Below are 16,281 nucleotides of genomic sequence, written 5' to 3'. Positions count from 1 at the left end.
GGTTGAACAACCTGCTTTTGAATGAGTGATTGAAATACATTAAGCCTCACAAAGCAAGGGGAAGTTTAAGGAGATTAATATCAGGATGCTTATAAATCAATGCTTTTGATTAAGGGGGCGAGAAAAATCCCACTGGTGTACCCTCACTCTGTAATCACCTCACACAGTCTCCCTAGGCACGTACGCACCTAGGCAACATTTAGAAGTTGTTTTCAAATCTCAGTCTCAGATTATTCTCCTAGATTCACACCAGACAAACATTTCTGCTTCTCATGAGTTCTGTGATGTCCTTGTGCACACTCCCCCACAACAAGCAGAAACACTCCCTGGGTTTTCCAGGAATCGATGACCAGCCCATTCTTGCTTCAAACAGTATGAGATCAAGCCATACATGTTCTTTATCATTTTCAAGAAGTGTATTTCAAAAATACCAATTCCGTGTTTAAAATATTTTAAAATCTCACAGCATCAAAAGATTAGAGTAAATATAGATTCAGTCTATCACTAATGGAGATCATAACAGCTTCTTTAGTGGAGCAGCAATACAGGTCAACTTTCTTCCTTCAAAAGGCCTTAATAAACCTCCACAGGACACTCTAATATTCCTTGTATTACAATTCACTCCACTTTTCCTCAAAGAGCTAAATTAAGCTCTAAAAAAACTAACAAAACTAACTAGTTAAGAAACTGATAGGAATCTTAACTCCTAGGTTAGATGATCCTCGGCCATTACAAACTTTTGTAAATTAAAAAACTTTTTTCATTTGGTAAAATGTGTTTTTGAGTTACAATAATTTCCATGTCTAGAAAGGCAGCTCCATGTTAAGCATTCTCTGAATATTTTCCGATTAAGTTTAAAGAATGACAGCTGTCTTTATTGATTGTTGGTCCTGGACCATATCCGAGGCTTTCCAGCCATCCTTGCCCCACCACCCCGCCCATCCTCGCCGGCCCCGCCCATCCTCATAGGCCCCGCCCACCCGCCGGCCCCGCCCATCCTCACCGGCCCGCCCATCCTCACCTGTCCTCGAAGCACACTGTGCACTTCCAGGCGCGGGTCCGCCTCAGGAACACCCGGCACTCGCTGCACACGCGGTGACTGCAGCCCCGACACACGGCTCCCCGGTTCAGCAGGAGCCCCAGGGTCTGCTGGCAGCGGGCACAGGACTTCTCTTTGTACTCATGGCTCACGCTCTTGGCGCCTTTCCACCTGAGATGCTGCAGGCGCGTCTTCAGTTTCCTGCGGCCCAGAGGGTTAAGTGATGAGAAACCATGAGTGGAAGGACAGAAGCCAGCCAAACTCCTCCGTGGCAAGGGCCTCAACTGCATGGAGACAGAGAAAGGGGCTTTGCATTCCAGCACCCCGGGGTTCTAACACAGCTGTGTGAACCAGCTGCCATCTTTCAGAGCAGAGGCTCAAAGGTTTCCTCAGCTGTGAAAGCCTTACCTCCCAGGGTAGCTGTGAGGCTGAAATGGCAAAGCATAAACACTCTGCCTGGCATGAAGGAGTCAGCTGCTGATTTTGTTCTAGGTTCATCCTTTTGTGCCCAAACGGCATTATAATGGTAAAGAAAAACAGTGAAAGAAGAGGAAAAATTCAGGAAAACAGCATCAATTCTAATATTCAAGACAGGGAATGATGTGTTAAGTATACAGCATACACGCCTGCCGTTGTTATAAGTGCCCCAATAAAGTTATTTAACTGATGCTATAGTTTTGCTACTATTTTTTATGGGTGGTTGGTTACTTTCAGTTCTTGTTCCTCCCAGGAAGATAGCCCTAGTGCAAACGTGTCAGTGGCTCAGTCATGTTTGACTCCGTGTGACCCCATGGACTGTAGCCCGCCAGTCTCCTTTGTCCATGGGATGGATTCTCCAGGCAAGAATACTGGAGTAGGTTGCCGTGCCCTCCTCCAGGGGATCTTCCCATCCCAGCGATGGAACCCAGGCCTCCCACATTGCAGGTGGATTCTTTACCATCTGGGTCACCAGGGAAGAGCCCTCTTAGTGAAAAGGGATATTACATTGGACCATAAAACATACCATTAGCCAGAATACTCTTTTATGGACTGTCTCTGTCACTTTTAGAATAGAGAAGCTAATCCTGAGAAACAAGCCTCCAGCCAACTTTCGGTACCCTTGGAACAAAATATCCATGTTACTTTGTTGACATTCAAAACCATGCTTCCAAATCACTGAAAGATCTTCCATCACCAAAGAAAACTCTATTTTGCTCACTGTATTTCTTTTTTTCTTTTCTTTTTTTTTTTAGTGGAAGAAAGTGTAAGTACACTTGGACAGCTTTGGGATTACAAAGGAGAGTAGAAAAGGAACATTGTTCCTTCCAGTTCACCCAGAAATTTCCTCTCCTTCCTCAAACACTGGGTGGTCCGAAGTTTTGTTTTATATGTTTGTTTTTCTTGGCAGACTCTGAAAAAGAGTTCTGCCATTAAAAACACAATGAGATCAAAAGCCCATCCCATTTACTTATTTTCTAGACCTCACATTCTCCATCAACATCAATAAACAAAGCATCGTTATATTAAAGATGGATCTTGACAGCTAACAAGAGACACGCTGCTGATAACCTAGCCCTGCTCTGATAAGTGTTAAACTAATGGCAAACAGCCCATGTTCAGAGACAGAATGAGAAGGTGTTCTCTGTTGACAAATGAGTCTGGGAGCAGGCTGGGCAGGTTCAGACTTTATGCTCCCTGTTTCCTCTGAGCTGGCTGGGAAGCAAAAGTGAGCAAAGAGAAGGCTCGGAATGGACGCCAGCAGATCTGTTTCTAAGCTGCTTTCTTTGCATCTTCAATTACCACCAAAAATAATTAGGAAAACCCTTAGCTGGAGGTCTTTCCCTTGAAAGGGTGTATGGGAAGTCTGAAGGCTGCCGTTGAACGATTCCTGCAAAGTAGGCAAATGGATAGGCAGACAGACAGCCAACTTATCACACAAAGGCATTGTTTTAAGTGAAAAAAAAAAAAGGCATTCTTTCCCTGACCATCCCGAAGCTTAGTGACACAGTAAAGGTCACCTCCACCCACAGCCCTTGCTTCGGACTCTTGTAAGACAAGAGGCTGAATGCGGAGCAAACGGCACTAGCTAAGCAAGCAGCAAGACGCCAAGGAAAGATGGCCTCCAAGCAGAAAAGGCCAAAAAACGCAAAGAATTCCACCATCTGCCCGACCGCCTACCGTATCCGCTCCGCCTCCGTGTTTTGAACCTCCCGGTCCCGGTACAAAACCTGGAGGATCACTTCGCGTTCCGACTCCTGGAGGGAACTGAGGCTGATTTGGTGGGCCATTTCCGTCTCTTCTCAGACCCACGGTGAAGTTCTACTCCATGGCCGTGCGTCCCAGTCCCGTGGATGAGCTCAGAGCCCAGCGACAGCCCCAAGTGCTTTGAAAGCACTCCCTCTCCTATTTCGTTGGCAACGGTGTTGATCGTAGCTTTTTTCCTCTTTTTAACTGTCACTCTTCTCGGGAGAAAAAAGTTCCAAGAAGCTATCCCTCCGTTGGAATCATCGCTCCCAGAGCCTCATGCCATCTGCAGAGCCTTCTCCCCAAGTCCTGCCGCAGCCTCTGACATCCGGCTAAGTCAGAAGCATATCTTTTTTTCTGAGGTTTTGGCCAGAGATAGTTATAAATTACACAGATAATTTCTGCATAAGCAGAAGTAATCCCCAATCGGAGGGAATTTACAAACAGCAGTAAGAAGAGTATTCAGTGACACAGACATTAACCTTTCTCTTCACAGGTTTGCAGGTAGCACTGATGATAAATACCTGCAGAAAAAGACAACAAAAATAGCATCATTTTTCCAGGCTTACGTATCTCTGCAGCTTTAGTCCAGAAAAGACAAAATGTTCTACAGACAGATCTTTGCATTTTTTGCTGTGATGATAATGTAAGATTTTAAATTTTATTAAATTGGACTTCTCATGTTTCTAAAAGCCTCAAACTTCCACACTTGAATTTTTCTGATATGAATTCTGTATCCTGAGTGATTAGAGGCATGAAGGTCTATATTTAATGTGCTATTGTTTAGTTGCTAAGTCATGTCTGACTCTTGCAACCCCATTGACTACAGCCTGCCAGGCTCTTCTGTCCATAGGATTTCCCAGGGAAGACACTGGAGTGGGTTGCCATTTCCTCCTCCAATATTGAATGTACATCATCCTAATTGAAAATACTTTAGGATATCTACAACTTCATCTGTTAACTGTAATTTTTACAATTAACTTCAAAACTCAAAAAAATGTTTACTCCATTAAGGATCTATGAAGGGATATCACCACAACCTCAGTCTATCAGTTATTTGTGGTCTTTAATGGTTTTTAGCAATGGCCTTCTGCACGGGCTCTTATTTCTGGTAAATACGAGTTGGCAGGTTTTCCATTCCTACTTACTTTTTCCATCAGTGATGCTAGACACACAGCACCTTTGATCTGTTTTTTCCCCCAACCAAGATGGTATTGAATTGATAAAACATGTCAATGAAAAGCAGAAAATGCAGATCTAATTAGTGTACTTTCTACAGTGCCATTTTGTTATCAAATTTCCATGAATTTCTTAGTAATAAGATGTCCCTTCAATGCTTTGGAAGCTAAACTCCCTTTGTTCAGCCTCAACAGAAATTCACATTCTATTAATTTATGATCCATAGCAAATCAGTGAAAAAGAGGTTAATAGACCCCTAAGGGATCATTCTCTTTAAGCAGAGATTCTTAATTTTTCTCTTTTAATCTCTGGTCATCTGGCGAAGCTTCTGTATTCAAACACATGAAATAAAATACATTATAACAAAGGAAATCAATTATACTGAAAATTTTAAAATTATAATAATATATGTGTCCAGGGATGTATGAAATCTAGCAGTGATCTAACAGTGACTGTAATTTCAGAGTAGCAATGATTGCAAGCAATACTGAGATATCTGCAACAAATGATGTGGAGACCCTAAGTCTTGCTAACTCTACTGTGGTTTGTGACGAAATGCTAAACTTTAGTTACAAGTCAATGAAAATTAAGATATAAATTTTTTCATGTCCAAGTTCATGGACCTATAGGCTAAGGACCCCTTGGCTTAAGGATCTCTATTTGTCAGTTTCTCTTTTGTGGGTGGGGCTACACTGGGGCTCAGAGATAAAGAATCCGCCAGCAAGGCAGGAGACTCGGGTTCGATCCCTGGGTCAGGAAGATCCCATGGAGGAGGAAATACTGGAGCAACCCGCTCCAGTATTCTTGGACAGAGAAGCCTCATGGGCTACAGCCCATGCAGTTGCAAAGAGTCAGACATGACTGAGCACACAAACTATCGTAGGATAAAGTTAAAACAGTTGGCCCAACCAAACTGCAGAGGCTACATGAGGAGGAGGGAAGCCTGGGCTGCCAGGGGATGGTCCTGGCCTCCGCTCTCCAACCAAGCATTCCTGAGTGCCCGCTCCCAAAAGCCTCCTGTATAGACGGCAGGAGAATCACGGGAACAAGGACGCAGGCTCCAGCCTCAGCAGGGTCAAAACCTCCTCCCTCCTAAGGTCCTGTTTCCAGGTGAACAGACGGAGCAGCAGAGCTTAGCTCCCCGAGGCTCTGAGTCTCTGGGGAAGAAGAGATGCTAGGAAGCAGCGTGTAATCAAGTCCTAAGTGGGAAAGTGTCACCAACTTCGTGAGCCTATTTCTTCTAAATGCATTCCTTGGTTTTTGTTGCTTCTCTCTCATTTCTAACCTATTAACCACATTACTGAATCAAGTACTGTCCTGTCTGTCTGATTCCCAAGTATTTTAAGTGCAGATTTTTGCACTTGGCTCAAAACACGCCATCTATGCACTGAGCTTTCTCTCCATGTGGCCTTTGGGCTCAGGTGTCTGGCCCTGGTCCTCGGCTCCACAGGGAGGCGGGACCGGTCAGCACTAGGCTGGAGATGAGGACTCCTGGAGTGGTCAGTGTTCACTCCTGTGGGTGGCCAGGCCTCTACCCAGTCCAGACACGCAGGGTTTGGTTATTTAGAAACACTCCTGCTCTCTACCCAAAACCCTTGCCTGTGGCCTCACAGGGGGCCTCTGCAGGTTTGAGTGGGCACTCTTCCTCCCCCTAGTGGCCATCCACTGCTAGTTACAGAAAAGTCAAATTGAGTTGGTTTTCGGAAACCATCCATCAGCCATTCATTAATTAAATATTGATCAAGCATTCAGCAAGTGCCAGACACTGTTTAAGTGATTACGGTACAGGACTTAATGACTGATAAGTTACACCCTATCCCATTTCTAACAATACGATGCTCAGTATTGTATGCTCAGTCGCGCTTCAGTCATGTCTGATTCTTTGCAGCCCCATGGACTGTAGCTCACCAGGCTCCTCTGTCCATGGGATTCTCCAGGCAAGAATGCTGGAGTGGGTTGCCATTTCCTACTCCAGAGGATCTTTCCAACCCAGGGATCAAACCCAGGTCTCTTGTGTCTCCTGCATTGGCAAATGGATTCTTTATTACTAGGGCCACAGAGGAAAATTAAAGTTCAGAGAAACAGTGTCAGCCAGAGTGAAAAGGAGAAGATGATTTCGACCAGGAACCTGCAGTGAAACAATCACTGTACTTAAGCACTGAGGCTGCCCTGATGGCTCAGAACAAAACAAAACCCCAAATCAAAGTGGTGTATATAGTTCTGATAAACCAAAAGAAAACAAAGGCATTCTCAAGGTGTAAAGGTCATGAAACAAAAAGGTAATGAATGGTCTGAGCAGTGATTTGGCAGAGATGCAAAACTGTCCTTCATGTATCATCATTATATTGATTTCAAATTAACTAAGGATAGAGCTTGTTGTTGTTATTATTGTTGTTCAGTTGCCAAGTCATGTCCGACTCTGTGACCCCAAGGTCTGTAGCACATCAGGCTTCCCTGTCCATCACCATCTCCTGGAGCTTACTCAAACTCATGTCCATCGAGTCAGTGATGCCATCCAACAATCTCATCCTCTGTCGTCCGCTTCTCCTCCTGCCTTCAGTCTTTCCCAGCATCAGGGTCTTTTCCAATGAGTCAGCTGTTTGCATCAGGTGGCCAAAGTATTGGAGCTTCAGCTTCAGCATCAGTCCTTCCAAAGAGTATTCAGGGTTGATTTCCTTTAAGATTGACTGTTTTGATCTCCTTGCTTTCCAAGGATAGACCACCAAATTGTAATTCATTGAAAGCCTTTCAAATACACACCCAAACATGGTGCTTTCTGAGGTTCCCAGTTGATGCAGTATAAAGCTTAGAGAACTAGAGGTATGTCTGTGCAGTGTTTGTCTGAGTTTTTCTTCTTGACTTTGAGAGATTTTGACTCTGGCTTCCATAAACCTTCAGTCATTCAAGCACATGGTTGATAACTACAATGAGGAAATCCTTCTGTTATTGGATTGAAATGTACTTTTTTCCTTAACTTGACGGATCTGTGTCCAAACCCCCTCTATACAGAGTGACTTTTTGAATTGATGCAATCAGGACTGCATAGAGAACACCCCAGGATCATTCATGTGACAAATAGATTCAAGGGATTAGATCTGGTAGACAGAGTGCCTGAAGAACTATGGACAGAGGTTTGTAACATTGTATGGGAGGTGGTGACCAAAACCATCCCCAAGAAAAAGAAATGCAAGAAGGCAAAGTGGTTGTCTGAGGAGGCCTAACAAATAGCTGAGAAAAGAAGAGAAGCAAAAAGGCAAAGGAGAAAGGAAAAGATATATTCATCTGAATGTAGAATATCAGAGAATAACAAGAAGAGATAAGAAAGCCTTCTTAAGTGAACAATGCAAAAAAATAGAGGAAAACAATAGAATGGGAAAGACTGGAGATCTTTTCAAGAAAATTGGAGATACCAAGAAAACATTTCATGCAAAGATGGGCACAATAAAGGAATAGAAATGGAAAGGACTTAACAGAAGCAGAAGAGATTAAGAAGAGGTGGCAAGAATACACAGAAGAACTGTACAAAAAAGTCTTAATGATTCATGATGGTGTGGTCACTCACCTAGAGCCAGACATCTGGGAGTGCACAGTCAAATGGGCCTTAGGAAGCATCACTATGAACAAAGGTAGTGGAAGTGATGGAATTCCAGCTGAGCTATTTCAAACCCTAAAAGATGATGCTATTTAAGTGCTGCACTCAATATGCCAGCAAATTTGGAAAACTCAATATCCAGAAACCTAGGAGGATGTTTTCTCTTTGATTTCCAATGTCCTCCCAGTGTTCCAACTGACTTGGTGGCTTAGACCTTCCACACGTTTGAGTCACAGGTGTTTCATCTTATTGGGATTCATTTAGGGTTTTCAGTGGGGGCAGTCCCATGCTTCCCTCTAGAAATTTGTGGGGTAGTTTTAGTTGTCATGGTGACAAAGAAGTACCTTGCATTCCCATACAAATATTGGTTATCTTACCAGATAACTAGGGAAAAGATATAATTATCTGATAATAGAATTTAACTCACAGAAACACAAAGTATATTTTGCAGGGTTTTATTTTTATTTTATTTTTTTTGCAGGGTTTTAATATACTGGGTTTTCCAGAATGAAGCTATTGTGTAAACTGAGGGAAGACTGTACCTGATTTCATTTAGAATTGCTTACCATTTCAGAAAGTGGCATCACGTAGGGCAGCATGGCTTGTATTAATAGTATTTGAATCACTAATGCTACAATACTGGTAAGGATCTGCATTTGTAGATGCGAATCTACAAATCAATGTGATTCTAGGTATGAGAACATCTGACAACTTCACTGTGTCTTTTAATGTAGTTTATATCGAGAGTCCCTTGGACTGCAGGGAGATCAAACTAGTCTATCCTAAAGGAAATCGATCCTGAATATTCATTGGAAGGGCTGATGCTGAAGCTGAAACTCCAAAACTTTGGCCACCTGATGTGAACAACTGACTCATTGGAAAAGACCCTGATACTAGGAAAGATTAAAGGCAGCAGAAGGGGACAACAGAGGATGAGATGTTTGGATGGCATCACCAACACGATGGACATGAGCTTGAGCAAGCTCCAGGAGTTGGTGACGGACAGGGAAGCCTGGCATGCTGCAGTCCATGGGGTCTGCAAAGAGTCGGACACAACTGAGCGACTGAATTGAACTAATATATATGATTACATATTATATTCTTATAATTTAATGTCCCTTTATTTCTCCTTTTATCACAGTAATGACATTGGATTATTGTTGTTGGTATTGGGGATGGTAAATTATTATATTTTACATGAATTCCAACTCCATATAGTAAAAGGTGAGCTACAAAATATTTCCTATAAAGAGTGAGTATTGGGTCTTTGGGGTTTAAGAACCACTGAAATTGAGGATCTAGTGATTTCTCAGGTTACTTACAAATTAAACTGTGTGTGTCATTCTCTTGTCCATTTTTTCAACGTTTCATTGTGTTTTAGAGGATGGAATGGGGAAAATAGAGAACTGGTTGGTTGTTTTTGTTGTGTTAAGTTGTGCTGGGCTTTTAACTTGATTGTGAATTTGCTTGTGCAATTCCAGGTCTGATTGTCAGGTTACAACTGAGAGCTCAGTGTTTCTGTTTCAATAGCAATTATCTAAATTATTTCAGCTGCATCTTTTCTGCCCTCTGAACAAAATCTGGAGCTCTTCCTGCTCTTTATTCCTGTTATGCTGGCATTTAAATTTCTCTATGTTTTACAGGAACAGCCAAATCAGAGATTTTACTCTCTAATCCATGTTCCAAATCACTCAAGATCAAATTCACTAAAACTATTCTTAGCCTATAGTCTGTTTATCCAAGACAAGGTGCCCCCAGACTTACGACAATGATTGACTTATTTTTTAAATTATTTGTCTATTTATTTATTTGTAGTGAACTCTTCCTAGTCAGTAGAGGTTTCTAGGGTGACAGAGTTAGTTAGCAAATCGCACGGGCCCATGGTAAATACCAAGAAAGAGAGAATTCCATCCACCTGGGGGCCTAGCAAGCTTAAGGTCCATCTTTAGGGATTCCATTTCTGGTCACCTATGCCAGCAGGAAACTAGAAGCCATGCTGTCTTATTTTTCATATTACTCAAAATATGGATAAAACAAATATCCTTCTCTCTTGCAGGCTTTTGATTTGTTGGATGTTTCTGAGTCGAAATGGAGATGGTAAAAGAATTCTAGGAAATCTATGCAAATCAGTTGGCATGTTCCTTGATGGAGTGAGGGATGAGCATGGCATTTGTAACCCAAAGTGCTAACAGGCGACAAGTGGGTCCAAGTCTGGCTGTGCCCACCGACCTGAGGGCGATGAATGGGCACAACAGTGACAGTGAGTCAGAGGGAGGCTGGTGACAGGAGAGGACAGAAAGATGTACACGCCTGAGCCTGGGCAGAGAAGTGGAGTTGGTCTGAGGAAGGGCAGGACATCTCTGGAGTGAGGAGCAGTCCACTGAACACAACTGAGGCAGGAATGCGTCCTTCCTCTCCCAGGACAGGAGCCCAGATCCCCCCTGCCTATTAACAAATTCTAAACTATTAACAAGGCCTTTCTTACCCTCCTTGATCTGGCCTCCTCTGACTTCTGCATCCTCAGTTCCCATAGAACGCCCCAACACTTCCGCAGCAAACACATGCGAGACGGTTCCCTGGATGCCCCGTGTGCTCTTCTCTTTCCATACATCCACTCCTGCTCTTCCCTGTCCCTACCAGGATCTAATTTACTCGGAGGCAGTGAGGGGAACGGGGTTTGGAGATGCCGGGCAAGTTAGTAAGTCCCCCGGGATTTAATTTCCTTGGCTGCAAAGTAGAGGGAGGTGGCTCACACAGGAAAAGAGTCTGCCTGCGACCCCTGGGTTGGGAAGATTCCCTGGAGCAGGATATGGCAACCCACTCCAGTATTCTTGCCTGGAGAATCCCATGGAAAGAGGAGCCTGGCTGGTTACAGTCCATGGGGCTGCAAAGAGTCAGACACCACTGAGCCACGAAGACTTTCACTTTCAAAGTGGATAGAATTATAGCATCCACTTCTTAGAGTCACTGTGAGGATTAAAAGTGTTTATACATGTAAAGCACTTTTTTTTTTTGGCCATGCAGCATGTGGGATTTTAGTTCCTCGACCAGGGATTAGAACCCGTGTCCCCTGCCTTGTGAGCACAGAGCCTTAACCACTTGACTACCAGGGAAGTCCCGACAGGTAAAGTACTTAGATCACAGTGGCAAGCATATGATAAATAACCCATGGATACATGTTAAACTGTGGTAGTAGTCACAGTATTGATAGGGACAGAGTAAAAGGACAACGTAGGTGATTAAATAGTTAATCCCACTAGGGGACTGTAAATAGGAAAACTCTGGGAGACCCCCATAAGCTAATGGTTACTCAAGAAAGCAGGTTTACTTAACCACAAAACCAGGCAGATGCACGAAGCATGTCCCCAAACAATAAAGCGATGGTGGCATGAGACCCACATCCTGCCCAGTGAGCTCAGTAGGACACACGCTCCGCACACATAAAGAAAACAATCATTTGTGGACCCAGCTTGACCATGTAGGGACAAGAAAAGCCCCCTGCTCAGTCTGGAGGAGGAGTTGATGAGGGACATACAACATCTACTCAAGAAAGACAAAGACGGTTTTCTCCCCCTCCCTACTTTTCCTTTGATTATAAAAATGTAAGCCACTAAATACTCAGGACACAGTACCCCCTTGCCCACCCTGTAAGCCCTGTAAGTGTCCTGTTCTAACAAATCACTTCTTATCTATCACTCTGGGCTTTCCACGTGGCGCTAGTGGTAAAGAACCTGCCTGCCAATACAAGAGACATGAGATATGAGTTCGATCCCTGGGTCAGGCAGATCCCCTGGAGGAGGGCATGGCCACCCACTCCAGTATTCTTGCCTGGAGAATCCCATGGACAGAGGAGCCTGGTGGGCTACGGTCCACAGGGTCACAAAGAGTCAGACACCACTGAAGCACTTAGCACCCTGCACATCTATTACTTGGCCTCTCGCTGAATTCTTTCTGTGCTGAGACATAGAGGAGTAGAGCTCTTCAGAGTCCCCTGAGACATCACCTAATGCTCTCATCATCATCATCATCATCAGTATTCATTGTTTATCTGCCAGGTCCAGATTCATCACTAATTCAGGAACTGTCTCCTTATTTTCAAGCACAATTAATTGCTCCTTCATTATGCCCCCTTTTCCTCTGTATATTTCTCTCTCATGACTCTGACTTCTTTCTGATTCAAGTGTCCTTCTCGTGGTGACATTGGTTCTTAGTGATCCCTCATCATGCAGCAAATAGGTCCTTAATGTTTGGCTGGAATTGAGAAACCCAGTAACTATTGTGACATGCGGGTTTGCTTGCCAAAGCAGAAAGCATGAATTCAAGTCGGAAGGAAGGATCATAGTCAGGTGAGCAAGCAACATGCATCTCAGAAAGCTCCAGGCTTCAGAAATCTGGAAAGCATCTGAAAAAAATCTGAGATCATTTCAGCATTTGAGAAGCATACTAAAAAGTATTTTGTTTTAATGATCTCATGCAGAAATTCACAATCTCATAGCTTGAATAATGAAATCTCCCAGACCTGGTTTTTCTGCAATGATATTTAGTCACTCTCTCACATCCAACGAATTCTGAAACTGTTTTTGTCGCAAACACTGGTGTCGGGTTCTGTCTTCAACCACATGGAGCTGTCTAGCCCCCAATCTCCTTTCTCGATTGCATTTTTGTGATTTTTGTAATCGGGACTGCCTTTGTTCTACAGCATCTTGCCATACCAACCAGTCTAATTTTACTTAACAATTAAAAAAATAAATAAAACCTACAGTGTATCACCACTCTGAAGGAAAAAGTCCCCCAGGACCACTTGGGGTAGCACTGTACAGCCAACCATCCCATCTCAGCATCAGTTTGGGTGTCAGACAAACTGGGATCAAACCCCAGATCTGGAGTCATCTCAGTACAGTCTGAGAGCAATGGCTAGAATAAAGCAAGCAGGAATTGGAGTCCTCTCTGATCACTGTCCTCCCCTTCAGGAAGGCCCCAGAGCAAGACTCAAGCCTCTTTTCTGGGTTTAGGTGGGGGCCCCTCCTAAACCCAGCTCGGGGCTTCAATCTCCGCACGTTTTCATCTCCTCTGTAGCCAGTCATGCCACGTCCCAGTGGAACTCTGCATCCAGACGAATGCAGTTAGGTGGTGGTGATCGGCGTATTGACTCACAGCACCGATTTCTCTGGGCTTCTGTGAGCCCCTCAGGTGCCATGGAGTGAGGGCATCAAATTAGCAGGAGTCCCTCTCTGCAATCGAAAAGCTCGCATTCCAGCCAGGAAATGGACAGGTGGACAAATAAGCGACATGACAGGGTGAGTAGAAACACAAGGATCTGCAGAAGAGAATGCTCAGAGGTCGATGTGATTCACTCCACGTGGAGAGAAGAGAAATAGCTGGTGGGGCGGGGCGGGGGGCGGAGTATGTGGGAAGGACATTCTGGAGGGGACCGTGTGGGACCCCCCCTTTGCCAAAGAAATGGAACATCCGACTGTGTAAGTTCTGAAACCACACTTGCTCTTTTTTCCCCTCGGTCTGACAGCCAAGATTGACTGGCTTTTCAGATCTGACCAGGGGAAGAAAAGTACAAGAAATGTGAAACCCAGGGGTGAGTAGAAGAAAGGGGGACAGGAAAGGAAACGCTCTTTATCTGCAGGCTCTTCCATCTAATGGTCATCTCTGAGCAGCTGGTCATCAGATCAAAGGAAAGGACGCGTCACCCACCCCCACGCCCGCACCCCTGCGGGGTGATGGAGGGGAGAGGCTGCGATCAGGGAGGTGCCTGCATGTGAACACTGTCATCACCGGACTTGCAATTCAAGCTAGAGGTCGAGCCGCGGCTGACCCCATAGCCAAGCCCCTGATCTCAGCCCCGCTCCAGAGCCGGCACCCCCCGCTGCTGTGTTTTACCACAGCTGTTTCCTTGAGAAGCTGCAGTTTGCTTTTTTTCTCTGAATATGGCCACAATAGTTTCTACCTAGAATGCACGGGCAAAGTTGAGCGACTCCACAGACCCTGCTGATTCACCTGAAAGTGTCTCTCTTTTTAGCTCGTGGAGTGTCCTCACAGACGCCCGCAACAGCTGCAGGGACCACTGGCCTGTCTACACTAAGGAAGCGGGTGAAGGCAGGGCGGTGCTCACAGACTCGAAGGATTCCTTCTTGCGACAGCGAGACGCCCCACCTGGGTGTTCCTCAGGAAGTGTGGCATGGGCGTGGAGATGAGCCTTTAGAAACTCTTTCTGTCTCTGGTCTCTGAGCCAGAAGTGGATTCTCTCAGAAGCCAGTGACCCCAGGCTTCAGGCCTCAGCTGCCAGGCCCCAGACCTGACCTTGTATTAATATGTTTCCTTAAAGAAGGCTCCAGGCGTCATATAAGCTTCAGGTCCCTCAAAACTGTCCTTAATATATGACTTTGTGCATGTGTGGGCTTAAGTCTAGAAAACTTGACATCTAAACCGAAACAGGAGAAGGCTGGAAGTCTCTTCTGGAAAGCCCCCCACCACTCACAGTGGATATAGATATCTTGCCACCAAGGAAAAAAAAACAAAAACTAAGTGCTTTTTCAGAATCAAAGCTAAACACTGCAATAGAAACCCATGATATTTCAGACTTAAACTTGATCTTTTCTCGTGGAGGGATAAAGAAATGAGAACTGATATTATTATCTTGCTCTTTACATGAGGTACTACTCATAATCGTTGCTATAATTTTTGTTGTACCAACCCCTACTATTTATCTAGCACTTACTCTGGACCAGAAGGCTTGACACATTTCTTTGCACGAACAGTCTCAGTCCTCATTACAGCCTCATGCCATCAAGACACCCATTTTACTGATGAGCAGAGTGAGGCTTACAACAATTAAGTAATTTACCTAAACTCACACTCTAATCTGGGTCTGTTTAACTCCAGAGCCTTATGCTTTGTTTAGACAGAAAAGTTAAGAATTTAGAATCTTTTACTGTCTTGGCTAAATAATCTTTTTCATACCAATTCTAACTTCTTAGTAGATACTTGGGCTTCCCAGGTGGCACTAGCGGTAAAGAAGTTGCCTGCCGATGCAGGAGACGTGGGTTCAATCCCTGGGTTAGGACAATTCCCTGGAGGAGGGCATGGCAACCCACTCTAGTTATTTTTGCCTGAAGAGTCCCAGGGACAAAGGAGCCTGGCCGGCTACAGTCCATGGGGTCACAAGAGTTGAACACAACTGAAGCGACTTAATTAATCTCTAACATGTATTTTCTTCTCATAATCTCTCCTTTTGTCAAGAAGTTCTATTCTGGGACTAAAGAAGCTGAATTGCAAGACATTTAAATTAGACTCCAGCTAACTTAATTTTTAAAATTTTAAAATCATATTTATGGTCCACTTCCAGACTAGAGATTATGGGGGATGAAAAAAAGTCAGAATCTGTGAAGTAAATTCAGAGCAAAACAGTAATAAACTGTATGTATAAGAATGTACAAACCAAAAAGGAAACCAAACGATGCTCATCACCGCCTTTGAAAAAATTCACACCATACAGCTTTGGGAGAGTGTTTTTCGGTGTGGATTGGTTTTTCAACTAACTCTAAAGTATTCCTCCATTCCATTTAAATCATTCTTAGCCTACGTTTACAATGTGTACTATTCAATAAAATGACAAGTCATCCTTTGTCTAATTTCTCACTGCTGTTCTTTCCTACCTTTTCAAAGTCATCAGTGTAGGAGAAGTTATATTAACTGTAACCTCTGCCCACCCCACCCTTAAAACCACCCACCAGAAGGGCTGGACTCGGATGCTCAGCCTACCTTTGCCTCAGTTTCAAGACAGGAGACCAGGGGAGCTCGCTCTGGGAAGGAAGTCAAACTTTCTTCGAGTTAGAACCACTGACGTACTTCCCTTTCCTTCCGGTGGGCTGGGCAGGCGCTGAGAGCCTCTGTGGCTGCCAGCTCCACGTCACGAAGGACTCCGGGGATAAAGCCACCTGACCACACCCAGGTGCTCTTGAAGGCCAACAGTTTATGTTTTTAGCTGGAGGAAAGACCACGCAATGCTTCCGCAGTGTCTCACTCGAGCAAGGAAACTCCCAGAGAGACTGGAGGCTTCAATTAGTCAAACGTTCCCACCTTTGCGAGAGGTTTCTCATTGACCTCAAGTGTAAATGACTCATGTAATCACAGCTCAAAGAGCAGCTGTTAACTCAAGAGTTGACTTATAACAAGACTGGCCTGGACTTTTGGGGGTAAATTGCACGGAAGCATAGCGTACATATGGGGCTTCCCA

The 16,281-nt window shown here is 44.3% G+C and overlaps 1 protein-coding gene across 5 annotated transcripts in view; it reads right to left on the bottom strand.

Moving 5' to 3' along the window:
• SYTL3 (synaptotagmin like 3) overlaps positions 1-15,882 on the bottom strand; it is a 91,083-nt gene extending 75,201 nt beyond the window's left edge. For all 5 annotated transcript variants that reach the window (XM_061130265.1, XM_061130264.1, XM_061130263.1 and 2 more), the window contains exons 1-3: positions 15,807-15,882; positions 3,197-3,786; positions 1,022-1,240 (exon numbers count right to left, since the gene is read on the bottom strand). In XM_061130265.1, coding sequence (XP_060986248.1) covers positions 1,022-1,240; positions 3,197-3,306 — 329 coding nt within the window. In that variant the 5' untranslated portion in view covers positions 3,307-3,786; positions 15,807-15,882. The remainder of the gene's footprint in view (positions 1-1,021; positions 1,241-3,196; positions 3,787-15,806) is intronic.
• Between the last annotated feature and the right edge of the window lie 399 nt (positions 15,883-16,281).

Source organism: Dama dama, chromosome 26, assembly GCF_033118175.1.
Source record: "Dama dama isolate Ldn47 chromosome 26, ASM3311817v1, whole genome shotgun sequence".
NCBI classification, from domain to species: Eukaryota; Metazoa; Chordata; class Mammalia; order Artiodactyla; family Cervidae; genus Dama; species Dama dama.
The sequence above is the reverse complement of the archived record's forward strand: the minus strand, read 5'-3'. Positions and strand labels throughout refer to the sequence as shown.